We start from the raw sequence: 27,294 nt of genomic DNA on the forward strand, positions 1-27,294 counted from the left end.
ACTCCCATCAGCACGCCTTTCCTATGTTTTGCACAAAGTACTTCGCTTCAGAGGACTCCAGGTAAGCTTATTTTCCCCCTTTTTTTTAAAGCAATTTTTGTTCCCCTTCATAAAATAAAGGGAGCATCTGGCTTGGAGTTTGTTGGCAGACTAACATTATAAAGCAAAATGGTAAAGGCAAGGACTTCAACTATTTCCAAAGATGCAGACATTAAATGAAAGGCAGCACAAAACTAATTTATAATGAAACTGACTTTTATATAAATTATAAACCCATCCAGTTTAAAGCAGATTGCTTTGTGGTTGTGTCACTTAATTTCATAGAAGGCTGAAGCATACATAACTTCCAGACTCATAAATTACAACAAATAGCCAGGAAAAGAAAGTTCAGCTAAGACTGCAGATATAACAAAAGAACCTTTTTATATTAAAGGTTAAAATAAATCATGATTTAACATAATGATTGCAAAATATAAATGCAATTTTTGAACAGTTGAAACTGCTAAAAGATACAAAAACAATGGGCAATACAGGTAGGCATTATACATTTTTCTTTATGCAGAGAAAGGTAGATGGAGAGCTCTTCACCTTTATCCACATCAGACAAATGATTTAAAGCAATCAATTGAGGAGGAAATCTGTAGAAGGATCTTGGCTCATGATCCCAGTAGTATAAAAGCAATAATTTTCAGTCTGTAAACAGTAGTCTTGGTAGCTTTTCTAAACACATGGTTCATTTCACCACAAAAAAGGGTAACAGCAGCAATGGGTTATACCCTGGATTTCCTATCAAATCCCAGTGAAGGTGTATGTGCTGGAGGGGGAAAAATGCTCTTTACTTTAGTAAGAAATATATATTTAACTGTACACAATTTATAGGAATTGAGAAAAGATTTCCAAAGGCTCAGTAATTAATAAGCTATTTCTGCATATGTATCTAGTTGTCTCTTTTATAGAGAAACCCTGAAAATTTTAAGAGCTGGAATCTGATTTTCATGCTACATAATTAGTATAGAAATATCTACTGTGTAACAAAAGAATCATAGGGTTTGATCTTAGACCTAGGGTCAACTGGGTGGCTGCAGGTAGAAATGGGAAAACAGCTATACACTGGGAAAAACAGAATATTACTCTTGAACAGGCACTGACAATGGTTTAAATGCTCGTGCAGTCTGGATACAAGCCTGTTCAATGCCATTTCTGAAAGTGTGACTGATGCTTGGTTCCACCCACTCTCAGAACTCAAGCCAACAGTCTAAAATTAACACAGCCAGATGTATAACCCACTGGTTTCAATTGTGTTCAAAGGGAACTGATGCTGGAAAACATGTTTAGCAAGTTCTGCTTTCTAGCATACACAAGGCTTTAAGATTGGTAGTCTTGACTTGCGTCACTAAAATTTTCTACTGGTTCAGCTCGGCTGGTGGTAACAGCAATGGGCAGGAGTTTCAGCATAGACTACTGCACTGTCTGGTCTTGTTCAGAGCTGGCTGCCAGTTGGTACCTAAGTGTCAGTGTTTGTCTGGAGCCCTTCCTCTACACGAGCGTATCCTACTGGTGTTTACAAGATACAAATATGTCAGCCAAAAAGCCCAGTGCAGACTTCACCTCAGTGTCATTGTAGACATTGTGCAATCCTAGTGATGGGACTGTTTTCACTTAAACTATGCATTTCAAATGATCAACTTTAGTCATGAGTCATGTTTTAATGTAAATAGCACACTTGTCTTTCCTAAAGTATTTCTATACAAACATATAAGACAGTTTGCTCAGGAAAGGTGTTTCACTATAAAACAGAATTAATACATTTTGGTATTGTTTTTCCCCGGCCCAAAGCACTTACCAGACACTGCAACTACATCATAAGCACATCCACCACAATTGAAACAACTTATAGGAAGTTCTCTTTCCCTTTAAGAAAGGGACAAAGTAAAACTAAATCCAGCAAGAGCAGCAACTTGAAATTTTACATAGGGCTTTTAAAAAAATACTCTCGTCAACATTCTAGCATGTCTAACAAAATGCATTCAGAAGAGATGGCAACACAAACATTGTCAGCTCTCTTAAAACTTTAAATATAGAATTCAGATTATACTTGCTTTTTTAAATCAGAAGATAAGAAAAAAATCTGTAAAAGTCTCAAGTGTCCCTCAGATCCTAGGTACAACATGTTCATATTTGTGCCTATTTGTTTTGTGTGTGTCTATATTACTCCTTTTTAAATTAAAATAGCAGAAATGCAGATTTTATAGGATCAGATGGTGCAGTTACATTGCTCTAACAGAATGACTAATGTACAAATACTTGGATAATCATAAAAGATCAGTTACAAAAGGAAGTGGTCACAAACAAAAGAGTAGCATTCTCAGCCTCATACCAATCTGGAAGCAAACATTATTTCTGCCAACTTATCACCATAGACAGTTGATAAATAATTTTTAATGGAATGGAGTCCTAACTATTAACTCTTAAAAGTTTCAAGCCCCTTTTAAAGTCACAATGATTATTGTGCTACATGAAACTGATATAAGATCAGAGTCAGTGGTGCCAAGATTTAACTGCAAGTATTATGTATATTGCCTCTAGCCTTTTGTTGAAACTTGGATTCCTGTTTTTGTAAAGCTGGCTGCTCAAGTCTGTTTTATATCAGGCTTGTAATTTTTTGAACTTCTGTTTCACTAAAAATAAAGTGTGTATAAATTAACACTATTTCCTTCCTCCAAGATCTCTTGAGGTTCAATCTTAGAGGAAACTACATCAATGTAAGCATGACTTCTGACCCTCCTCAGTTAATGGTGGTCACTGGAAGGCAGTATATGCCTGAATACAAATATGTGTTTCAAATACAAAGTCACTTCTCCCTGCTGGACCCACAAGGTACTGAGTCTCCTTTTAAGCACAACCAAGTGGCTTGTCAATAGAACGGACAGCTCCAGAACTAATCTGCTTCAGTGGAAGAGGCCACACAATATGCTCCAAGGTTGAATGTGGACATCTACAATTTCTGCTTTTCTAAGGCAAGGACCATATAAAAACTATAAACACTGTATGGTGATGAAAATACAACTCCTTTGAGATATATGCTTTATACTGGATTTCTATTGCTGCTTCTAAAGATTATCTCCAGGTGACTCTGGAGATCAAAAGGGAAGAAAACTGAATTTTACCTGTTGCAATATGCTTATGAACATGTATAAAAAGTGGTCAAACCCTAACAGAGGGTCCCTACTTCTGGTTTATGTACAATAATTTAATTGGCTGAATATATCTTCAATACCTAAAAAAAATATGTTATGATTGAAGTCCTTCATGCATTTATGAGGAAGTTCTGGATTAAAGTGATGGTATGTTGGATGTTGCTTCTGCCTGGGATTACGGTGTCATTCTGTTGTGAAGTCTTTATGCCAAGGGTGCATTTCTTAAATTTTTAGTTTTTTTATGGTATCAAGTCTCTTTTTTAGCAGCTCCCCAATTTCCTGAATTGATTGCTGGTAACTGCTCTGCACTTTTCCTTGCACAGTCTTTGTAAACTTTTTTTCTTCCTGCAGATCAAGAAAACACAGTTATTCAGCCTACAGGCTAAAACTGTCTTTTAAATTCCCCTGTAAAATTCCCCACACCCTCTATGAAAATATTGAAATAGAGACCTATGCATGTATGCACTCCATATTGCTGCCGTGAGAAGCATGGTGTAGACATACCATTTTCATCTACTATTCTAAACACCCTCACAGTCCCTATTTTCCAAGTTTTCCAAACATGCATAAGTAAACATAGCTGAGAGCAGTTCTGTCTTCTCACAGGTTCTCTAAAGTCCTATGAACTGCATTCCTTGGTATAATTCTCCAAAACATAATAGGAGATAGATATTCACTTTCCTATGCTGAGTACAGTGCGCACATATGAAGGATTAGGTCTGTTGCCCATAGTAAGGAGCAACCATATCTGCCATTTTACTGAGGTGAAACTCATTGCCTAATCATAAGTAGATGTACTTTCTTACAGAGAATCATAGGAACTATATGGATAATCATTAGGTTCTTTCCATACAGTGACTAAGTTAATCAGTGCCAAGCCAGAAGTCTTGAGTCAATGCTACCATCTCTGCAAGTGCATCACTAGTTATGTTCCATAAAGAGCAAATTCTTGTCTGATTCAGCTGCCAGATTTCAATGACTTTTTCAAAAGCAGTCCCAGAAATTCCCTGTGCGTGCTAGGGATGTTAGCATGTAGTCATTTATACAATTAATGGATAAGCCTTGGCTCATAAATTAATCCTAATGGCTACAAGCATCCTTCTCCCTCCATCAGAGGAAGCAAGGGGGAGGGAAGGTGAGAGCTGGTGCTCAAGGGAAGTCCGCTTTTAAGTCGGCTCCCCCTACAGAGCCAATCCCCCTGCAGAGACAGCAGCACGGGGTGGAAGGCACGAAATAGCGCTTGGGGGGAACCCAAAGTTAGTTTCCTACAAGCAAGGGTTCTGTAGAGCCGCCTTCAACCCCTCCTTTTGCATTGCTGCCTCTGTATCAGTAATGCTATTCAGCTTACTCACAGTGTTTGACACCCACAGTAAAGTATAAATAATGAATAGAATAGCAAACACAGTATGCATGTAGAAACCCTCAATCCCTCAGCCAATGCATTTAGAGTACCAGAAAATCAAAATAAATGTGAAACTTTTTTTTTTTTTTTTTTTTAAGATCTTCACATTTCTGATTTCCAAATTCCCTCAATGCTTGGAAGAACATAAAGGAAATTTGTAGAATCCGCTGACTGAATAAATTAGCAGAACATTTACTTGTGTCACTCGAATGTAATTAAAGAACCATAAAGACAATTAAGGGTCAAAGTGCTACCATAATTCTAGACAGTGCTTCAAAGGGATAAGACAATTTGAAGTCTAGTTCATTAAGAAAAGGTAATTTGAATGTTACTTTTGTCCACTCCCAGTTCTTGTAAATTTACAGTGACTTTTCATATTTAAGATATACTAAATTTCACACAGCAACAGCATAGAAGAGCAACAGAAATGGGGGAAAACAGTACAGAAACTACAGTTAAATGCATAAGGCCCACAATGATATATGCAATTTGTTTTCCTAATCTTTCAATAACTTAAGAGTACTGGAAAGCAAACCCAGAAGTGTGATTTTTAAATGGATCTTTTAAACAAATCCTGCTGTTACACTACACTACAGAAAACTTCATCTGCATATTGGTCTAATAAAGCAGGGATGTGAATGGGTAACTGGCACATGGTGAACCCATTAATTGGCACCCAGGAGCAGCCACCCCACACCTGCTGCACTGAAATCAGGAGCAGACAGCACTGTGAGCTAGAGGCTGCTCCATCTGGGCTGGAGGATCTTGCTTAACAGGTTAACCAGTTAAACATAATGTTTAACTGGTTAATTAATTAAATGGAATTTTACCTCTATACTGTAAAGCTCCCAGAAGAATGTAAAGTCATGGTGGGACAGACATGCTGATAAGAGTTTATCTGGAAGTAAAAGCTCCACACATCTGATTCTATAACTGCTATTTACTAATTTCCCAGAGTCAATAAGAGTTTTGAGGCTGTGGACACTACCAACGTAGTGTTTTTTGAACAGCATCAAGTTATATAGAGTTGGGTTTTTCTTTTCAGGTCTACTGAAAAGAAATCTACATGAGTTCATACAATTCTTATAATTAAAAACTGTAAAACACAGCCACCAACTATTTTAAGTGAGGAGAGCATAATTTCCCAAATGAGACCAATTCTTATACTATGTGGGAATAGCACAAAGTCATGGTTCTCAAAAACCCATATCCCAATTGAATTATGCTACAACTTGCAATTTGTCGCTAACTTTCCTAACCTAAGGTGAGGCAAGAATGCCAATCTACTTTTGATTCTCATTCTTTAGAATTCTCTGAACATATTTAAAGGTAAAGAAATGGCTAGTTTTGTGCTTTATCTGCCAAATGAAATGTGTACATCCAAATTCAACCCTCTACCACTCAGTGCCAATGATATTTTGAGGCTCTGAACAGAGGCAGGCCATTAATTCATGAAAAAAAGACTCAATAAGTGGTCAGTGAGAGTATGTCTACACAAAGTTATTTCAGGATACCAGAGCTACCGAAATAGCTACCCCACGTCTTTTGAATGCATTTGCTATGTTGCCATCTCTGTAAACCTCATTCTACAAGGATTAAGGGAAGGCTCAAAATAGCACTTTATTTAAAAATTTGGTGCTCTGTAGACAGCGCCAAATGACAAAATAAGCTATTTTAAAATAGAATCAAAATAAGCAACGCAATTTGCGTAGCGCACATTGCATATCTTATTTCGAGTTTCGGGTGCTGTGTAGACACATTCTGAGTGTGTCCTGTTAAAGGAACGACAATCTACCTATTTCCTGGTGTCATAATATCTTGGTCCTTTGAGGGCATCTTCTCCCTCTTTTAGGAACATTCACGGCTTCAAAAAGGATATTTCTTCACTGAGAATAATTTTCAGAGACATCTTAACAGACATTGTGCCTGAACTTGCCTAGGGAGATTGTAGAATCACCATCACTGGAAATATTTAAGGGTAGGTTGGATAGACATCAGGGATGATCTAGATGGTGCTTGGTCCTGCCATGAGGGCAGGGGACTGCACTCGAACTCTCCAGGTTCTTTCCAGTTCTAGTATTTTATGATTCTATATGGTCAGAAATACTTGAACTACACGGATTTCCTGTCACAACTGTGCCATCATGATTTGAAGTTGTCAAGTCTTTCTATGCTGGACATATCATTCACTTTCATGGAAACACAAATTGATGTCACACAAAACACCTGTCTTCACATACTCAACTTACTTAAAAAAGATACATAGGTTTACAATTTTCAGATTCCAGTCAGAGTTTTTAAATTAATTATTTTGTTAAAAGTGACTATGCTGGACTCCACATGGTAGGAACTTTATAACAAAAGCTCTACTACTTTAAGTCAGTGACACTATTTTTTTTAGTTAATAGCAAACAACTGAGTCAATCATATTAGTGCTTATAAAGCTTTTCCAATAGGTAACATTTAAAGAAAAAGCTGAAGCTAGCAAAGAGATATTCTCTAGATTTCTTTAATTAAAAAAAAAAATCACAAAAAAATAAGGTACAGTTTCTTACCTGTGAAAGTAAAGTGTCATCTATGGACAATTCTTCAAGTTTAAGTGCAGTCAGAATTATTTCGAGCCCTTTGATATGATCAATTACATTGGAAGTTAATGTCTGTAGCTCAGTAACATAATCCAAAAAACTGGTAAACACAGGTGGCTAAGAAAACAGGAAGAAGTGACATTAAAACACATTTTACATCCATGTTAAATCTTTTTGTATAAGACACTCAAGTCACCATTTCAAAATAAATTGACTTCTCTGTGCCCCAAACCACAAATGTGTTATTCAAATATAGCTTAAAAATTAAGGCTGGCCAGCAGGCAAGCATTTCCATTTTGTGAAAAACGGAGCTATTGGAATTAGTTTTTATTCTACCATGCAATGAAGCTGACCTTATAAGCCAGTGGTTATGACATGTTCCTGGGAGACTTTGCTCTGCCCAATTTGAATATTAATAACTCCTGTTGGACCTGTTCCACTTAGTATAGAATATTAAACATTCATTAGGTCAGAAGATTCTGACTCTCTTACCCAGTGGGGATCTGGGAAGTTAGGTTCAAATCACCTGCTCAGACTGATTCCAGCTAAGGTCTGAGAAACTTTCATGATGAAACAGAAATATTTTCTTGACAAGTTTCAGTTTGGAACCAGAAAAAAAAAATTGAAAAATTCCCACCGTGAACTATTCAAAATTCTATTTCATTTAGTAGTTAATGTTTGTAAAACAATCTTCTGAAGATGAAAAATGTTATGTAATCTGATAGTACCCTCATTTTAGAAGCCTTTATCTTGCTTTTTTTTTTTTGTCGGAACAATTTGGAAACAACACCAACCCTGGACTTAAGATGCTTATATACAAAACAGAAATCATACTAACTGTATTCAATAAACTAATGAATACTCATTAGGGTTGGTTATGAAATATTCTATAATGTTGCATTTTTCCATTAATTTTCAAAAGCACATAAGTGACTTAAAGTCCTAACTTCAAAAGTGGCTTAGGAGAGCCCCTTAATAGAGCTTAAGTGCTTAGTCACTTTTGAAAATAGGACTTAAGATGCTTTTGAAAATTATATTCACTAACTTTTAGGGAAGCATCTTAAGATTAAAACTCGTGCCTCCATTGAGTCACCTACCAGAACTACATTGGTTTCTTTTTTTTTCTTTTTCTTTTTCTGTAAGCTTGATTTGAAGGGTCGTAGGATGCTATCACAGTAACTTGACACCCATAGGGTGATGGAAATTGTCTGAAAGGAAGAAAAACAGATGTACAAATATGGTTCAAATAGAATTCATATTGGTGAAGCTGTTTTTAAGTTCAAAACTATGTCCTTTAATAAAGGGTTAAAGTCAGGGTGGATAAAGATCAATGCTTTTTAAAAAATTAAAAATCATTTAAAATTTTTTTCAAAAAATAAACTCAGATTTTATCAATAAAATACTAAAGTCTCCTTTAAAAATAAGTTACAATTAAATCTCACCACAAAAATTCTACACCTACACTTACAGTCTCACAAAAATTAATTAATGGCTCTAGTCTGTCCAGCCTAACCACCAGCTCTTGTTTCTTGAAAGTTCTAGGCTTTCAATTTCTGTTTCTCAATGTACAAACGTGTAAAGACAGACACAGACTGGATAGAATTATTTTTGTTCTGTGCTTATGATATTGGTGGAAGGTTGCTAGATGCAATGTAAGAACAGTGTGCAAGAAATACCAAGGGAAAATTTGCCAGTTTAAGTCTTGATGGAAGGAGCAATGTACACAATGATCCAGTAATATGTGCCTGTGACACAACAGAAGATGAGGTTGTGTATCTTTCAGAAACAATAGATACATCAGGGAATGTCCCCACAACAGAATATTTAAAAGAAAAATGAGAAGATGTTTAGAAGAAATATCGGAAAGATGCTCCTTATCAATAATATGGCTTCAGTGCCTCTTTTAGCCAAAGGCTTAAGTACTTCCTCTAAAGGAATAAAAGAAAATGTTGTTGAAGTCACAAAATACTTCTAACAACCATTTTAGTTTAGTTTCACTGAAGAGAGCTGAAGGATCCAAAATAATTCTTCCCCTAAATGATCAATGGAATTCTGTGGTTGTTTTGAACAATTTATTTGCAAATTAGCCTGTTTGCATAAAATTTGTGAAGAAAACCATTACTAAATAGATGGAAATCTCATTCACACAGTATCTAACATTGGAATGTAGAGAATGTATGATTATACTGAAAATTATCTGTAACTGTAATGAAACTTCAGAGAAATTGATGCTGCAACTGAAATTTGCAACGCACTTCAGGAGACAGTGATGAAAGAAAGAAATACCACACCAGAAAGTTAAACTACAAGCAATAAGAAAGTGAGTGGATCAAACACTGACTCCACCCCATTTTGCAAACATTCTTAAACCCAGATATAAATGTAGATGCCTAACTTTTGAAGATGCTGCTGCTGCCATAGCATGAACATCTCAAAATCACTGTCAGTTATTCTAGTCATAATAAATGTCAGGGCTGGAGCAAAACCATATAACCAAGTACATTTACTGATGATATTTTGAACAAAGTTACACCCCCTGCATTGGTGGGTATCATTAACTAGGTAAATTGAAAGAGTGTTTCTTCAGTTGCTAAGCCAACTTTTCACAGCAGAAGCTTCCTCTTCAGGCACGGAGAGAATATTTTCATAAGAACTGCCATACTGGGTTAGACCAAAAGTCCATCTAGTTCAGTATCCTGTCTACCGACAGTGGCCAGTACCAGATGCCCCAGAGGGAGGGATCACAACAGGTAATCCTCACGTGATCCCTCCCCTGTCACCATTCCTACCCATCCTGGCTAATAGCCATTGATGGACCTATCCTCCATGAATCTATCAATCATTTTTTTTGAACCCTGTTAAATTCTAGCCTTCACCACATCCTCTGGCAAGGAGTTCCACAGGTTGACTGTGTGCTGAGTGAAGAAAAACTTCCTTTAGTTTGTTTTAAACCTGCTTCCTATTAATTTCATTTAGTGACCCCTGGTTCTTTTATTGTGGGAATAAATAAATAACTTGTCATTCATTTTTTCCACTCCAGTCATGATTTTACAGACCTCTATCATCCCCCTTTAGCCACCTCTTTTCTAAACTGAAAAGTCCAAGTCTTTTTATTCTCTCTTCATATGGGACCTTTTCCAAACCCCTAATCATTTTTGTTGCCCTTTTCTGAACCTTTTTCAATGCTAATATATCTTTTTTGAGATGAGGGGACCACACCTATACGTAGTATTCAAGATAAGGGTGTACCATGGTTTTATACAGAGGCAAAAAGATATTTTCTGTCTTATTCTCTATCCCTTTTTTAATGACTCCTAACATTCTATTTGCTTTTTTGACTGCTGCTGTACACTGAGTGGATGTTTTCAGAGAACTATCCACAATGATTCCAAGATCTTTCTCTTGAATAGTTGTAGCCAAATTAGTCCGTCATCATATTGTATCTATAGTTGGGATTATTTTTTCCAATGTGCATTACTTTATCAATATTAAATTTCGTTTGCCATTTTGTTGCCCAATCACTTAATTTTGGTGAGATCTTTTTGAAGTTCTTCACAGTCTGCTTTGGTCTTAACTATCTTGAGCAGTTTGGTATAATCTGCAAATTTTGCCACCTCACTGTTTACCCCTTCCTCTAGATCATTTATAAATAAGTAGAATAGGATGGATCCCAGGACAGACTCTTCGGGGGCCCCACTAGTTACCTCTCTCCACTCTGAAAACTTACCATTTATTCCTACCTTTTGGTTCTTGCCTTTTAACCAGTTATCAGTCCACAAAAGGACCTTCCCTCTTATCCTATGACAACTTAGATTTCCAGAAAGTCTTTGGCCAATGTCCCTAACCAAAGGCTCTTAAGGAATGTAAGTAAACTATATCCACTGGATCCCCCTTGTCCAAATTTGTTGACACCCTCAAAGAACTAATCAAAGAACTCTAATAAATTAGTAAGATATGATTTCCCTTTGCAGAATCCATGTTGACTTTCCCCCAACAAATTATATTCATCCATGTGTCTGGCAATTTTATTCTTTACTATAGTTTCAACTAATTTGCCCGGTACTGACATTAGACTTACCGGTCTGTAATTGCCAGGATCACCTCTAGAGCCCTTTTAAAATATTGGCGTCACGTTAGCTATCTTCCAGTCATTACGTATGGATGCCAATTTAAAGGATAGGTTACAAACCAGAGTTAACAGTTCCACAATTTCCAATTTAAGTTCTTCTTGCTTCTGATGTACTTAGAAAACATTTTACTATTATTTTTTGAGTTTTTGGCTACCTGTTCTTCAAACTCCTTTCTGGCTTTTCTTATTTTATTTTTACACTTAATTTGACAAAGTTTATGGTCCTTTCTATTTTCCACATAGGATTTGACTTTCACTTTTTAAAAGATATCTATTTATCTGTGTCTGCTTCTTTTACCTAGTTGTTAAGCCACAGTGACACTTTTTTGGTTCTCTTACTGTGTTTTTTAATTTGGGGAATACATTTAAGTTGGGCCTCTATTATAGTATCTTTCAAAAATGTTTCCATGCATCTTGCAGAGATTTTACTTATGTCACTATACCTTTTAATTTCTGTTTAACTCCTCATTTTTGTGCAGTTCCCCTTTCTGAAATTAAATGCCATAGTGTTGGGCTGCTGAGGTATTTTTCCCACCACAGGAATGTTACATTTTATTATGTTATGGTCACTATTTCCAAGCAATCTGGTTACATTTACCTCTTGAACCAGATCCTGTGATCCACTCTGGACTGAATCAAGAATAGCGTCTCCCCTTGTGGGTTCCAGAACCAGCTGCTCCAAGAAGCAGTCATTTAAGGTATCAATAAATTTTATTTCTCCATCCTGTCCTGAGGTGACATGTACCCAGTCAACATGGGATAGTTGAAATCCTCCATTATTATCAAGTTTTAATTAGATAGCATTTCATAGCCACTATCACTGTCCTGATCATGTGGTCAATAATATATCCCTACTGCTATATTCTTATTATGGGAGCATGGAATTACTACCCATAGAAATTCAATGGAATATTTTGGCTCATTTAAGATTTTTACTTCATTTGATTCTACATTTTCTTTCACATATAGTGCCATTCCCCCACCAGCACGATCTGTTCTGTCCTTCAGATGACTGTGTCCCACTAATTGTCCTCATTTCACCAAGTTTCTGTGATGCCTATTATATCAATATCCTCCTTTAAAACTAGGCACTCTAGTTCACCCATTTTACTATTTGGACTTCTAGCATTTATCTATAAGCACTTTAATAATTTGTCACTATTGATCTGTCTGCCATTTCTTGATGTGTTAGACTCTTTTTCATTTGATTGTGTCTCATCTGATCCGACCCATACTTCCATCCTCTCCTCCTGACTAGAACATAGAGCATCTCTATTAATAGACCCTCCCCTAATAGATGTCTGTCCAGTTCCTGTGTTCCTCCACACCTGTCGGCTTTCCCCCAGTCCTTAGTTTAAAAACAGCTCTAGAACCTTTTTAATGTTAAGTGCCAGGAGTCACTGTTCATTGTTTGGTATTGTTCACACAAATCTAAGAAATCAACTGGGAGTAGGAAAAGCAGGAAAGTTGTATTTCTGTTTCAATCTATGAATCAAAATGACAGTGGGCATGAGGAAGATAAGAGCCAGTTGTAGAAGCTTTAAGGACACTATACATTCAGTGTTCTGAGGACTTGTTTATTAGAGTTAATAAAATTAATAAAAAAAGAGTTTAGGGACAGCTGTCAGTCAGCAACTCAGGAGACTACTGCAGTTGCAAATATAAACATGTATGTAACATTTAAGATTTAGTTTAACAAATGCAAGTGTTATTGTGTTTGTGGGTATGATTTAGTTCTTATAACTCCTAATGTACTGCTTCTGCATTTACAGCTTGATGCAGGTAATGAATATTATATACTTTTTCCTAAATAGAAAAAATCAAGTTATCTAAAAAATTACACAAAGTATACCCTCTTAGATGTTGTAAAATGCTGTACTGAGTTGTAAATTAACATGCTTTAGTGATCAGATTTGCACCACAGTTTGAAGAAATATGTCAAGTATCAGTGGGAAACATAATTTACAACAATCGAGTTTTTTTGGGTGTTTTAAATTGCTTTGATTTAAATCAATCCATCCTGCTTCAAGTCTAGTAATCTACTATATACTTGAGAGTTTGTGTGTCTGTCCATCCGGAATCTGTTTTTTCATGAACTCCTCCTAAACAATTAAGAGCTAAGATCACCAAATTTGGAATGCAATTTTCTTTTATAATTTAAAGCAAGGTAAGGGTTTGGTTGTGCCAGGACAATAGGATGTACCTAGAATGTGACTGTTTCCCATAAAATGGAAAGGGAAAGATTTGCTAGTAGGGGCGGTTAATACTGTATAATGAGCAAAGGGGGACAGCAGGGAGCCAGAGATGGGAACTGGGACAGCTATAATTCCATTAGGGCAGCAAAGGACAGGGATGATGAAAAGGACAGGGATTTCCTATATTTCTGAGAGTTTGTTTTTTACCATCTGTCTGTCCCCCAACCAGGGACATGCCCTTCTCCCCTGTCTATTTCCGCTGCAGCAGCCATGGACTGGAGCTTCTCACCTGGCCTAAAGTTGCTGTGCTGAGAGAGGGCTGAGGTTGTCATCTCTCCAGGGCAGCCTGTGTACTGAACCCCTTATCCCCAACCCCACCCAAGAGCAAAACAACAAAACTCATTTGAGTTAAGGACCCAAGCAATGCTGGATAAATCCTCTAACTCAGATATAAAAAGCAAAGAAGAGATGGCAGCTTCCATAATTGTACATTAAAAACTGGCATCTGTGAATTTCATTTATTATGCTAACATCCTGAGTCACTTCTAAAACATTGTACCATCCTCTTTATCTGCATTTTGTTTCCCAAAAGTGATGTACTGTTATATAAACACTTCAAAAAAGAACGCTTTAGGAATTCTCTACATTCTCCTGATTCAATTCCAACACTAGAAGTCAAGTTTTATTTTTGTAGCATCATCATCATGATCAGGGCTCGACAAATTATACAATCTACTTGCCCGTGGTGAGTAGATTGTAACCCGGAAGAGTTGGGTTTAGGCGATCTGCGCATGCGCAGATCGCCGGACAGCGCGGCTGGTGAGCGGGGCTCACCGTGGTTCAGCGAGCTCTGATCATTATTATATGTTGATGAATGTGAAAGGGCAAGGTTCAGGGAAAATTTGGAAGGGAGAAGGATACAGATTTTGTCTTGTAATTTGGATGCCTGTAAAAGAGGGACTTTCACATGGAACAATTAAATTAGAACAGCAGGAATTTGCAAAGAGACCAAGCAAGAATTGTAGCAAATAAAAATATGCTTACCTCAACAAAGAAGACTAAGTTTTCTAAAATGTTAGGATGAGTTTTTAAGATACCATCTCTGACTTCCATCAAGTCACCTTTACATTTATTGAACAAGTCTGACAAAAGGAAGACGGAATAAGGATCAACATTGATGCTTACATATGTTTTATCTGATACACATTTTAATATACTACATAAAGTTACAAAAGGACTGATTTCAAACTAGTGGAGGACAGAATACGATTAACCAAAGACAGCTGCCAAAGTGGATTATTTTAAAATAATTTCTGAATGAATCTAATGCAAAGCCTTTTTCATAAACTTGGGATGTAAGGTTTTCTATTGTCTTCTGTGTTTATAATTATGTGCACCTTTCATGGAGGTAAATTGTTAACTGTTTTCCGGTGGTGGATTTAGAGTTAATGAGGCCCCAAGAAAAGAACATTCACTCTTCCTACCCCTTCCATTTTTCATTATTTTTTTTCATCCTCCTTTTGAATTACAAGTAATAAAAAGTACATGAAAATACAGTGAGGTGCTTTGATTGTTTTTATAGTCTTCACAGACCACTTAAAAATTGCTGAAGGTCTTGGGTGGACCACTTAATGATCTTTCCAAATATTGTTTGTATCATTAGCTAATTACTATAAAGTGCTTTATAATGCCCCCCCCCCCATAATCTCCATGGCTTTGGAGGATAGCTTCAGGTGCCCCAGTAGCCCTGTGCTGGCTGGCCCAGAGAAGTGGGAAGAGACCCACCTGTGCTCTACCCAAAGGTATGGAGGGGGTACAGTTCCATGCCTTCCCCTCCCACTGCTCTCCATCCCCCAGCCGCTCTCACCCTCACCCACAGGCAACCGCCACTCACCAGCTGGCAGCTAGCAGCACAAACATGGTCTGAAAAGCTTCCGAGGTGTGGATAGCTGCACAGCCTGTGGCTGGAGAGGAGTGGCGCTTTCCCATTTCAAAGCACCTCTTTTCTCTGGCCGCCTGTGCGGCTGCCCAGTGTTCCTCAGAAGCCTTCCAGCCTGTGTTTGCACTGCTTGCTGCCTCCTGACAGTTCTCCTGAGGCTGCAGCCTGCAGGTGGGCCTTCGGCTCTTCTGATTGTCCCTCCCAACCCTCTCTGCAGAGGCACTGCCCCCCACCATGTGGGGGCTTGTCAGATCCAGTGTTGGACTGCCTGGCCCAGGAGGCCTCTATGTCTTTGGGGTGTTTCATTGTAAATCCCCCTCTGCTTACTCTGAAATGACTGACTTTTTGCTTCAAAATTAACTTAATGCCTGGAATGAGGAAAGAAAGACTATTTCAAACTGCAGCCAAATCATTTGGATTAGTCTTAGATCACCACAAACAAGAAAACAAGAATTACAAGAATTCCAGTGTATGACTGGTAGACAACACATGGTTTTATTTTTTTGAAAGATGGGGAGATTATGAGGGGATGGCAGTGAAATAATAGAATATGCCATTCTCAGCCTACAGCAATTTAAGGATGACATTATCAAAGAAGCCTAAGAGAACCCTATAATTCATTTTTAAATCTTATTTTGAAGTGTCATGTTTATTCCCAAACTTTTACTTACCTGTTAATTGTTCTAGTAAAGATTTAAAATTATTCCCTATCCTCTCTTGGAGTTCTGTTGAATCTTCTGAAATAAAAAAAAGATTACAAATACATCTTTTCTAAATGATTTTTGTGCTTAAAAATACAGACACAATTTAAAAAAAACCCAAAAATATGCTCTGTGCGGAATGCTTCACGCATGTCTAACTGGTACATTCTTATTGTAAGAAAATACAAGAAGACTTAAGATCATGCACACAAATTAAATGAAACTGTGATTTTCTTCATAACCTAAGATGTCATTCCAAAAAAATCTACACGTTTGGTTTATAAGTGTGTTTCCAACTCATTAATAGCATGTATTAGCTTAATGCAAAACCATTTTGAAATTCTATGGATACTTCCACTCCATGCAACACACCATACAAATTGGCTTCACGTTCCCGCAACCCAAACACTTACCTAAGCCATTGGTATCTAGTTCATAAATATCACTAACAAGATAAAACAAGCTAGTCTGGCACTGACAGCTGCCATTACTGAAGAAGCCAGCCATTCGGGTCGGAGGAGGGCCAAGGACAGGATACTAGGCAAGAAATGGGGGAAAAAAAAAAGATGTTGCAGCTTTTCCTTAAGACAAGTGTTGGTCTTTGACACATCTGAGAATTCACACACTGCAAATTCAGGCATAGTTAAGTGAATTTTGCAGCACTTACAAGTTGCACAGTATTTCAGTGTTTGCATTCATAGTCATTAAAGGTTCTGGGATCACTTTTCCTTAATAGATACCTGAATATTCTGCTCAAGAAACCGCTTCCCTGAATCCACTGCCACTTCCAGTTGTTGAAGCAGAGACCGTATTGTATCAATTTTGGATAAGACACCATTCTCAGCAGTCTTTTCAGAGTTTTTTGGATGAACAGTATGACTAAGAGTTGGGAGTCCGCTTACTAATCTTAAAGTTAAAGATCGGATTTGCAACCAGATGGTTTCTTCCTCCAACGACAGTTTCCTATGCTCCTCAGAAATGTCCCTAGAGAAAGGCACCAACCATTTTTAGACAAATGTTTTATAACAGTAGCAAGCTTCCATGAACATCCTTTATCCTACTCTGGTGCAGTTTTTGAATCACATGAGAGGTGAGAATGAACAGAAGTTCAGGCAAAAGTATTAATGTGAATAAGCACAATAAAACATTAGAAACTGTGAATGATGCTCTTGTTAAATGTGCACAATTAGCCAGCCTAGAAAATATTTAAGAAATACTGACCCCTGCAGTTCTGGGCTGTTACACTCACCTGTCTTTTGGATCCCAATTAAATAAAACCGTTAGGTCTCTGTTGTCATGCAAATCTTTCCAAGGAATATCATCCTCCTCTGGACGCAGACTCATGGACTTTATACTTTCTTCTAAACTGGTTGATCTAGCACATAAATATTAGTATCATTAAACCAAATGCGTAATAGCTGAAGTGAAAGCCCAACCAGGTGATATAGTTTATATTCTCCACCAAGCATGTAATTTTACTACCATCTACGTAAGACAAATCTATCTACTTGTGTTGAAGAGCCAATGCGAGTGGGGACAGAAACAAGCAACTGACATGCATTAACTGGAGTTTGTACTCAAGGTATATTGGAGCAATTAGAAGAACTGGATAAATAATTCATTATAATAAATGAGGCTATGTTGTACTTCAACACCATATTCCCACAGAACACCTCAAACGTTAAACTTCTGAACATCCTTCTGAAGCACTCTAATAGAGTAACACATTTTACAGATGGGGAAACTAAGGACTTGTCTCCACTTACAATACTATTGCAGCATAGCCAGGGCAATCCATCTCCCTAGTTTAATGGAAGTCTCCTTCTGTCGACCCAGCCCAGTCTGTGCAGGGACTTAGGTTGGCTTACCTATGCTGCTCAAGGGTGTAGACTATTTACACACCTGAGTGACAAAGTCAAGTCAACTTAATTTTCTAGTGTAGTCCAGACCTAAGGCTGATACGGAAGCAATTCTAATTACTTCTTCTAGGTAGGAAAGAAGCCTTTTTAACAGGAAAGGCTGTCCTCCCCTTGCAGAATCCCTGTCTGGTTTACTGTTAGAGTTACTTACTCTTGTTTCCACCATACTTACATATTTGCTTCAAGTAAGAGGTCTAACAACATCCGTTCAGTGCGGACTTGTGCAAAGTGAAGCGAGGAGTTCAGCCTATTCCTAAAAGCAATGAATTCTGGGATCTTCTCAAATGCCCCGTACTTGTAGGCTTGAATAATATATTCTGAGGTCTAGGAAAGAACACACATTAATCTGTGTATTAGTTGCCATGATAAAGTAAAAAAAAACTTGAGTCTTAACAGGGTTATATCCAATGAATGAAATTTGTGATTGCCATGAATCTGGAGGTGTAGAATCTAGCAAGCATTTATCACCTGGGAGAAAGATGTAGTTCTGCACATAGATAGTGGAGTAAGCTTTGCTTCTTTAACAAAAGCAGACTGTACCCTGGGATAGTGTGTCTAGCAAGCCACCAATTTCTTTTATTAAATAAATGAGCCAATATAAAGAAACATCAAGTTGATGCCACTCCTAATATTGAAAGATAGCTTTTTCTGAATGGGAAGCTTCTTCTTTTTCTTTATATCTGGTTATATATGTTACAGAAATTGGGGGCATCTCGAATAAAATGCAACCATTTCATTTGAGAAAATCCATTTATAACTAAAATAAATCTATCCCAGATTTTCCTTCATCTGACTTGAACATGTGCCATTATGTGTTATTTTCTCATGGGTTTAAAAAATTACTCATGCTACACTTTTGCTTCTCATTTTTATTAGATTTTGAATACAACATCACAGGATAACATCATGCGGCGTGTACACATTACATCTCAATACAATCTAAATCCCAAAGGAAACTTCAGAATCCATGCAACAATATGCATCCCCTCTCCAACAGAATGCAACAATATAAACTTTAATCCAATGTTTCAGGCCCTTCCAAGTGTTCCTCATGAAGAGATCAATATAAGTAGGGAGCCCAATTCGAGCACTTATTTTGATGTAACTATCAATATTAAAACATAGAAAGGAATTCATGCACCAAGACAACATAGATACTTTACCAGAATTACTCTATCAATGAGAAATTCTGGAAAATCAGAACAAACCCCACAAATGATAGATTATGGGATGAACTCACATCTGACATACACCAGATCATGTCACCGGTGTGTGTTTAGAATATATCAATTGATTCAACCTGGTCTGAAGGGTTTGAGAGACTAGAACCTTGTACTTAACACAGTCAAATGTCACCGTATGTTGCCAAAAACAGGGAATGTCCGTTTAGCCAGTTTTCTTTTTACCAAGCAATTTGGTTATTTGCAGAATATGAAAAATATGCCAATATTCAACAACATACCCTGATAACCAGCCTTGCAGAATTCATTTCAGGCCGCGGGATTGCGCCCTGGGCGCTAATTCAACTGCATCGACGCGGCTTTTAAATCCCCAGGGGACACCACGGTGCTCTGTTTGCCTGCAGTATCTGGAGAAATTAAAGACGGACGGACACAAGAAAATTAAAGAGATTACTTGTGATTCTGCAGTTTTAAAGAAGGACTCTCTTGAAAAGGATGAAGTTGCCTTTTTAGTTTTGGCTAAGTACAGTAAATGCTGCCTTTTTTCCTCCTGTCTGCCCTTTGTGTTCTCTCTCAAAACAGGAATATTCAAGATTGTTGATAGTGGATGTCCTACTGGATTCGGTGATGTCTGTCACCTTGTGAGGTATTTAATTCACTTTGTCATGGGGCATAAATTCAGCAAGCATGCTGAAAAATGCATTAGTTTAAGATGATCTGTTCTGTTCACTAAAAACAACTGCACTTTCATGTGAGACCTCTCAATTTAAGCTCCAAATATATTGTTTCAGCAAAGTCCCATGAAAAGAATACTACAAGGCATGTTTATGGGTTTCCATATATAGACTGTATTTGGAACACACACATTTTGGTGAAATTTCAAGTGGTTTAAGAAGCTAAGAGCAAAGAACAAGGAGCAGGCAGTATTCTGGCCAAAAAGGTAACTTTTAAAGAACAGTCCTCCTTTAACATTGCAGTTAGATGATGTTGTGGGACTAGAAGGGGATCCAGGAATCTGACGTCAGAACTGTTAGTAAGATGAAGAGGCAACCCCCTAACTGAATAGCAGGAGGGAATGAAAACTGCAGGCAGATTTTGAACTCATGACATTTGAGGCATGACCTCTATGAGAAGCCCTATTTGACATGAAATTGTCCTATTCAAACAAAACTCAGGAAATGAATCTTTGTCACTTGCAATTTGCAGAACAGACAGGATTTAAAGATAAATACAACAGGCATGCTGGTAATTCTTATAGTAGTGTAGTTTCCATTAAACAAACCTAAAACTGGTGACTACTTGAAACCGTTCAGCTCAGATGATAAAGTAAATCCATGCTTGTCTTGTGGAAATCAAGGACAGTATTAGTGATCTGTCTTGTTTGGAATGCAGTATATCCATGAGAAGAAAAAAAAAAAGACATTTTAGGTCTTCAAAACTGTCTCTTCAAACTAATGGTAGGAAGAAGTTGATAATCCAAATGCATCTTTTTCCACTTTGATTCAAATCCTTTGAGATGAGATACCTGGATTAGTCTGTTGGTTTGCTAAGAAGTATTCCACAAATTCTGAAAACTGAACTGACACCAGACTCTGGGTAGCATTCCCCATGCCAAGAGTGTCCCAACATCACATGGAATGCAGACAGATCTGTGTGTGGATACGTGCACTGAGATACTGAAAAGGGCAACTGGGTCTTCTCCATCCAAAATATTTTTTTAATTCAAACCAACAAGAATAACCTTATCCTAAGCTGGTGGCCAGAGGCAACAAAGCAGCTAGATGCTAGTTGAATCTGAGCTGTTTTCCAGATCAATATGGATTTCTTGAACTTTTCAGTCTACAGTGTTCCCAGTCAAGAGAATTATGTCCAAAGTGTTTCCTCCAAATCTTCATTTTCCCATTTTATGTTGCTGTCAAAGTCATCTTTGTCCTGAATTGTAGTCTCTTCCTCTGACATCCACTGAATTACTTAGAAACAGATCAAACATAGCTTTAAAAAAAAAAGCACGTGTCCCTTTGCAAAAGAAGCGGCATTACGTTGAAAAATCCAAGACTCATCTATCAAAATAATTAGGGTTTTCATCCAGAATTGTTTCTTTGTAATGGGAGTACACCCATCACACAGTATCAAAGACCTTGGTAAGTAAGTTCAGTAGAGTAAAACCAAAAACCAGGCAAGTAAGAGAAAGCTTGCCAAAATGTCATCTATCCAGCACATCTCCCACACACGTGACATTTCCAAGCCGCCACTTCCACATGTCAATTGCAGCCACATTTTGCCACTAAAATCACCACCTCCATTTCCACCCTTAGGAGATAGTTAAAGCATTACAGAGACCCTACATATTGAAAGAACTTAGCTACTGACAAACTAAGGAGATTCTTCTATCTGACTGTACTGTTTATATCATATGCACATTTCTACACATGATAGGTAACCCTTACTTTGTTATTTGATGTTAGAAGAACAAAGTGAGCAAACTTCCCACTGGGAGCCAAAAAATTTCTAAATTCTAATCCCAGCTCAGCCAATGACTCAGAGGCTATGTCTACACTGCCAGCTTTTGCCAGCAGAGTATGCTAATGAAACGCTCATTAGCAACTTCTTGCACTTCATTTGCATAAACTCTGCCTGAGGCTTTTTGTGCAAGATATTTTTGCACAAAAACTAGCAGTATAGATGGGTCAGTTTCACACAAAAAAACCCTTTTGCACAAGATCTGTATACCTCCCTTTTTGAGGCATAAGGATCTTGTGCAAAAAGGGTGTAGACAGAGTGTAGTCAAGTCAGCTATTCTGCAACTCAGTTCTCTCACATCAGTACAATGGAGATAATTCTCTATTACGTACCTCTCAGGGATGTTGTGAGGATCAACATTTGTAAAACATTACTGTGTAAGTGCTATATCTTAAAATTCATTCTCTGGTATGAAGTGTACCTCCTGAATCCATCACGGGGAGTATATACAATCATGTAACGATTGTTCTAGATTACAGCACTTTCTTCTATTCTTAATGGTCTAATAAATACTCACCCCAATGCTAAAGAAATGAATGTAAAATTCAGTACTTCTCTATCTAGTTAGGATTTTATTAAAACATGACAATGCTGTTGTGGAATAACAAAGACATTTTTCCTATGGCTACACCAAGATTCTTCCAGGAAATGCATTGAACAAATAAGAGTGTTATGACAATAATAATTAAAAAGTGTGAAGAGTCACAAACAAGCAACTGAATTTCTCTGGAGGCTTAGCCACGAGCATGAGCATTTTAAGTAGTATCAAATGCTCTTCAGGAAGTTCAGCTGCTCTTTCATCAGCCCCACCCAAAGAATCCCATCCTTGAAGTGAGGCTCCTCTTTATATCAGGAGGACTTTCCTGCAAGTCACATCACTTTTCCTTCTGTTGGTCTGGTGGGTGGCAGTTGAAATGAATTTTCATTAGCACTGCAGAATCCCAAATCCTCATCTTGAGGTATTGCAGCTAATTTTTAGTTCTGCTTTGCTTTAATGAAGCCACAGCTTTTGATAAAGCTATTCTAAATTTTCCTCTCTTCATACCTTGACTTTATGCCCAACAGCACAATTATAACAATCTGTAGTATTGAGAGTAGTCATTTAACCAGAGCATTGTGAGACTTCAAGACCACCTGTTCATGCCATCAGGATCTTCATGTGGCATCCTGTGCTGCCATGTAACTATGAATTTATACCAAAATGGACTAGTCACTTACCATTTTAATTTTTCAGTTATAGTAATATAGAAATCACTATTCTTTAGCTATTCATTCTAAAATGACTATATCAGCATGGCTGAAATATATTTAGAATATATTGGCTTTTAGCAAATGAAAGGTCAAAAGCAGAATGCCAGCAAGCAATGAAGATTTGTGGTGGAATTTTAAGCCGTTCTGAACAGAAAACAAAAAGCTGTGGCAAACCTTTACCATTGCCACAAGCTGCTATGTGATGGATCTTATGTTTCTACTGTGATCTACCCACAGCAAATCCTGTATAAGTCTTTCTATAGGCTCTCTATACGCTCTCTTCGAAGTAACTTGGACACAACCGCTTAGTTAGGAGGAGTCAAGAGAGAACTAAATGTTACTTACATCTTTCTGGTTGGAGTGGAAAAACCTGAGTGCAAAATTACAGGATTGGGATGCAGCAGCATATTGACCCAGGGACTCTGCATAGCGTGTCAGAAGGTATCTGGAATGCAACACAGTAAATTGAATTATACACTGTGACAATGCACTGAAAAGATAAATTTCCTTAAGGGACTCCACTGAGCAGAGAACCATAGCATAACTTCTGCCTTCATAAACAATTTTCAAAGTAGACCAGACTGATGTTTTTCCATAGCATAGTCTTGAGATTGCATGACCAGTTCTGTATGTCAGCACTATGCTCTGTCTCCATATCAAGCATATAAATTCAAAAGGCATTTTCCACAAAGGAAAACAATAAGCAGATCCCCTTCATTTAGTGGTACCAACCTTTAAAAGTAGCCAATATAGAAATGGTCGAACTAGAAATGGATTAAAAGACACTATGGTGGAGGTGAAAAAAGATTTGAGGTCTGTGTTTTGTGTGTAATACTAACATTACAGAAGCAGCTTTCGTCCCACATACTATTTTGATAAAGCCTCACAGACACATGGCTACCTCTGGGACAGACTGCAGCACTTAAGTAATAAATAATGCTGCAAAACCATAGGAACATTAGGTGAAATCTGAGACAAGGGCATCAGCATAAATCCCTCGCCTTATTAAAAACTCTACAGCATCTTCACTGTGAGCCTTTTCATAACATATGACTGGTCTGTAATTCTAAAGGGAACTGAAAATAGAATATTTAAAAATAAGTGTGACCAGTTATCCTGAATATATACTACTCACCCAATGGTGTCGTGCTGTATGTGCTTAGCATCAAGGCTGGAATAAAGCTCCACAACAGGTTCAAATGCACCAAGCTTGCAGTAAATTCGAATGAGCAGCAATTTGAACTGAGCATTACAAGGACTGTGGGTTAATCCTTCTTCTAATAAAGTCAAGGACTGCCACACGGCCATCTCTTCACCTGGTGATGAGGAGACAAGCACACACAAGCGTTAGGGGTGAACAGCGTATTTAATAAAAAGCAAGGTTTAAAAGTGGCACAACGTACTGGGTTGAAAAACTTCTCTTATTATTCTTCAGACATACTTCCTATGCTGCCTATATGTTTCTCTCCTCACTCAAAGCTACTTTAAAATATATGAATGCCTAAATGAATTGTATTTTGCTCAGCACCAAAAATAAGGCATGTGGGCACCTCAAATATAGATAATTACAATTTAACCTTGATTCAAAAGGACTCTTTTCATGCTTGTTAACTGGTTAGAAGGAGCTAGTGCCTGGATTTCCACTGGGAACATTCTGCTACCATCTACCACAGAGTGCAAATGTCACACACCAGCAGCATATGACAGTAAAAGGATGATGCTCTGGTAAATGATCACACTGGATTTATAGACTGCAAAAATATCAGATTAAGGGGGCATTTGAGTATCATGGGACAGAGTCTAGCAAAGTACTACCTAGCCCCAACAGAGCCAGGAATTTGGGGACATGTGGCTATACCTGCCTACCTTCCCAGGAGAACTTTGTGGGCTGGATCCCTCCATAGGATTTCCCAGTGTGAAGGACCAAAACTTCTCCAGAAAGAAGAGTCCTCATCTGTCACACCACAAGGCAGCAGAAAGAGGGGATACCCGTGGAGCTCCCTACCTCCCAACCACTTTTGAGCTAGGACTCTGGGAGAATTCTGTGGTCATATTTCCTCAAATCAGTAATGCCAAAAGGTAGTCTTTATAGTTGCTGGAGCCCAGCAATGTCAGCAGTCTGACATCAGGAGGGACTTATTTCTCGTGTGAATAGGTTGTGCAGAGGGAAGGGGGCACGGATTCTGTAGAGGGATACAGAGAGAGGCTCGACTGAGGAAGGATTGGGGAACGCTTAGCAAGGAAGGATTCTACTGGGACTGAGAAAATGAAATTCTTAATACATGTTTGGTTTAAGACCAGATTTGGGTAAGCAAACTCCTTATTAGCAGAGGTTAGCTTGAACAGCTAAGAATGGTTTATGCAGAAAAAATTTCCAAACCTACAGAACTGACACCCACACACCCCCCTCAGCCCTTCACTTGTAATCCCTGCCCTCAAACTTTGTGTTTTTCTGTCTTTTTTAGTTTATAAGCATTTTGGGGTAGGGACAGTATCTTCCTATAGATGAGAACAGTGCTGAGCTAGTGAACAACAATGGAATTAAGCCTCAAAGAGATGAACCCTGTCTCGTCTCAGAAACATCAGACTAATGCTACGTGACTCACCAATGACTCCTTCTGCCCAATAAGTAGTAACTACAACTGACATCTGACAGAAGCAAGGTTCAGCTCTCCTGTTCAGGAATGGAGAACACACAAGCAGAAACAGGAAAATATTCATATAGATTTTAAGAATAAGACGAGTGCAGGGACTTACCTGCCTCTAGCCACATGTCAAGGAGCAGATGAACTGCAAGCAGACAGTAATAATCTGAAAACTGCAATTCAGTTTTCAAACAAGATTTCCCTATAGAGAAAAAAAAAAGTTACCCTGCCAAAGTACAACTACAATCAAAATAGTTACATGCAAGGGGGGGGAGGGGGAAAGAGAGAGACAATAATTTCTAACATAGATTGATGTAAATTAGCTGCCTTCCTGTGCATCAGAGGAAATTTCTAAGGGATGTTGTCAAGTTATTTTTGAAATCCCAAATTCCCTTACAGTTGTGACTAATGCCAAATTATAAAAATGGAACAGATTGTCAATGTGTCACTTTTCCTCATTTATGCTTTTTGAAGTGCCCTCAAATTGGACAGTGGAATGGGTCCATTTCACTTTTGTTTCTAGTTGGTTTCACATCCAGGTTCTTTATAGTAGCTCAGCATTACAGAATGTGGATTACAGACCCACCAGAGGATTGTTTAAAGACAGCTTCTCAACCAGACACAAATACAATTACTACTTTCTTTTTGATAAAATAGAAAAATTTTACAAAAACTAACAAGCTTTTGGAAATGCAGCCCACAGGAGAGTCTAAGTATAATTTACTAGTTTCAGATAGTCTTACCAAACTCCAATCCATGCTGATATCTTAACATCAACTCCCGGACTACATTCAGCTTTTGTTTTTTGTCAATGATGTGATAGAGACCAAGCAATCTTGTTAGCTGTACCACACACAAGTGTTGTTGCAAAGCTTTGATGTCAGCTGGCAGTGCAAGTTTATCCTCTGCTGGTGCTGATAGAGGAATGACTCCCAGCAACTGGTTGATGAACTGGAAAGGAAACACAAGTGTTAAATTTTGCAATGTGCTTAGTTACCTAAAACAACTAGCAAGTCTTACTTCCATTGTCATGAACTGGAACAAAATGATATTATGGAGGTGTTGGTACCAACTCTATAAGTCAAGTGGCACTTAAATCTGAAATTAGAGGGCTCAACCCTCAAGATGGTATGAATTCTGATCCTGACCCTAAGAATGCAGAAGTACCAAAAAAAGTCAAAGGGACTATCCACAGACTTAACATTAACTATGTCTTCAAGTGCCCAAATGCTCTATTCCTTGCTAAGTAGGAAAAATTCTATTGTTATTAAAAATATCTTATTTATCAGCACCAACCCATACAGCTTTTTCCAAAGAATTAATTTTCTTAGGCCTGGGTAAGTCAGAATGAAATCTGTTCAGCACTTTAGGAATTAAAAATGAATGATTTAAAAAATTTCCCTTGCTACGTTACCATTATTTTCCCTCTAGCACAGCGCTTCCCAAATGGTGCTCCGCGGAAACCCAGGGTTCCACGAAGTGAAAGTAAGGGTTCTGTGAGAACCCGATCATTCCCACCCCCCCTGAAAGAGATAGAGAACAGCTGGTGTGCAAAGATGCTGGCTCCTTCTCTGGTTTCCTGACGGCTTTCAGATACCGCCCCTCCACCACTGCCACTCTGTTTCCAAAG

The 27,294-nt window shown here is 37.9% G+C and overlaps 1 protein-coding gene across 2 annotated transcripts in view; it reads right to left on the reverse strand.

Annotated features, from left to right (window-relative positions):
- Positions 1–237: 237 nt before the first annotated feature.
- Positions 238–27,294, reverse strand: part of NAA25 (N-alpha-acetyltransferase 25, NatB auxiliary subunit) — a 54,156-nt gene continuing 27,099 nt past the window's right edge. For both annotated transcript variants that reach the window (XM_089775338.1, XM_075898741.2), the window contains 13 exons: positions 26,408–26,615; positions 25,777–25,866; positions 24,155–24,335; positions 23,365–23,464; positions 18,240–18,391; positions 17,398–17,523; positions 16,889–17,132; positions 16,562–16,685; positions 16,119–16,184; positions 14,553–14,650; positions 8,282–8,392; positions 7,155–7,301; positions 238–3,542 (listed from right to left, as the gene is read on the reverse strand). In XM_089775338.1, coding sequence (XP_089631464.1) covers positions 3,420–3,542; positions 7,155–7,301; positions 8,282–8,392; positions 14,553–14,650; positions 16,119–16,184; positions 16,562–16,685; positions 16,889–17,132; positions 17,398–17,523; positions 18,240–18,391; positions 23,365–23,464; positions 24,155–24,335; positions 25,777–25,866; positions 26,408–26,615 — 1,770 coding nt within the window. In that variant the 3' untranslated portion in view covers positions 238–3,419. The remainder of the gene's footprint in view (positions 3,543–7,154; positions 7,302–8,281; positions 8,393–14,552; positions 14,651–16,118; positions 16,185–16,561; positions 16,686–16,888; positions 17,133–17,397; positions 17,524–18,239; positions 18,392–23,364; positions 23,465–24,154; positions 24,336–25,776; positions 25,867–26,407; positions 26,616–27,294) is intronic.

Source organism: Pelodiscus sinensis, chromosome Z, assembly GCF_052426305.1.
Source record: "Pelodiscus sinensis isolate ZL-2025 chromosome Z, ASM5242630v1, whole genome shotgun sequence".
Taxonomy (NCBI): Eukaryota; Metazoa; Chordata; order Testudines; family Trionychidae; genus Pelodiscus; species Pelodiscus sinensis.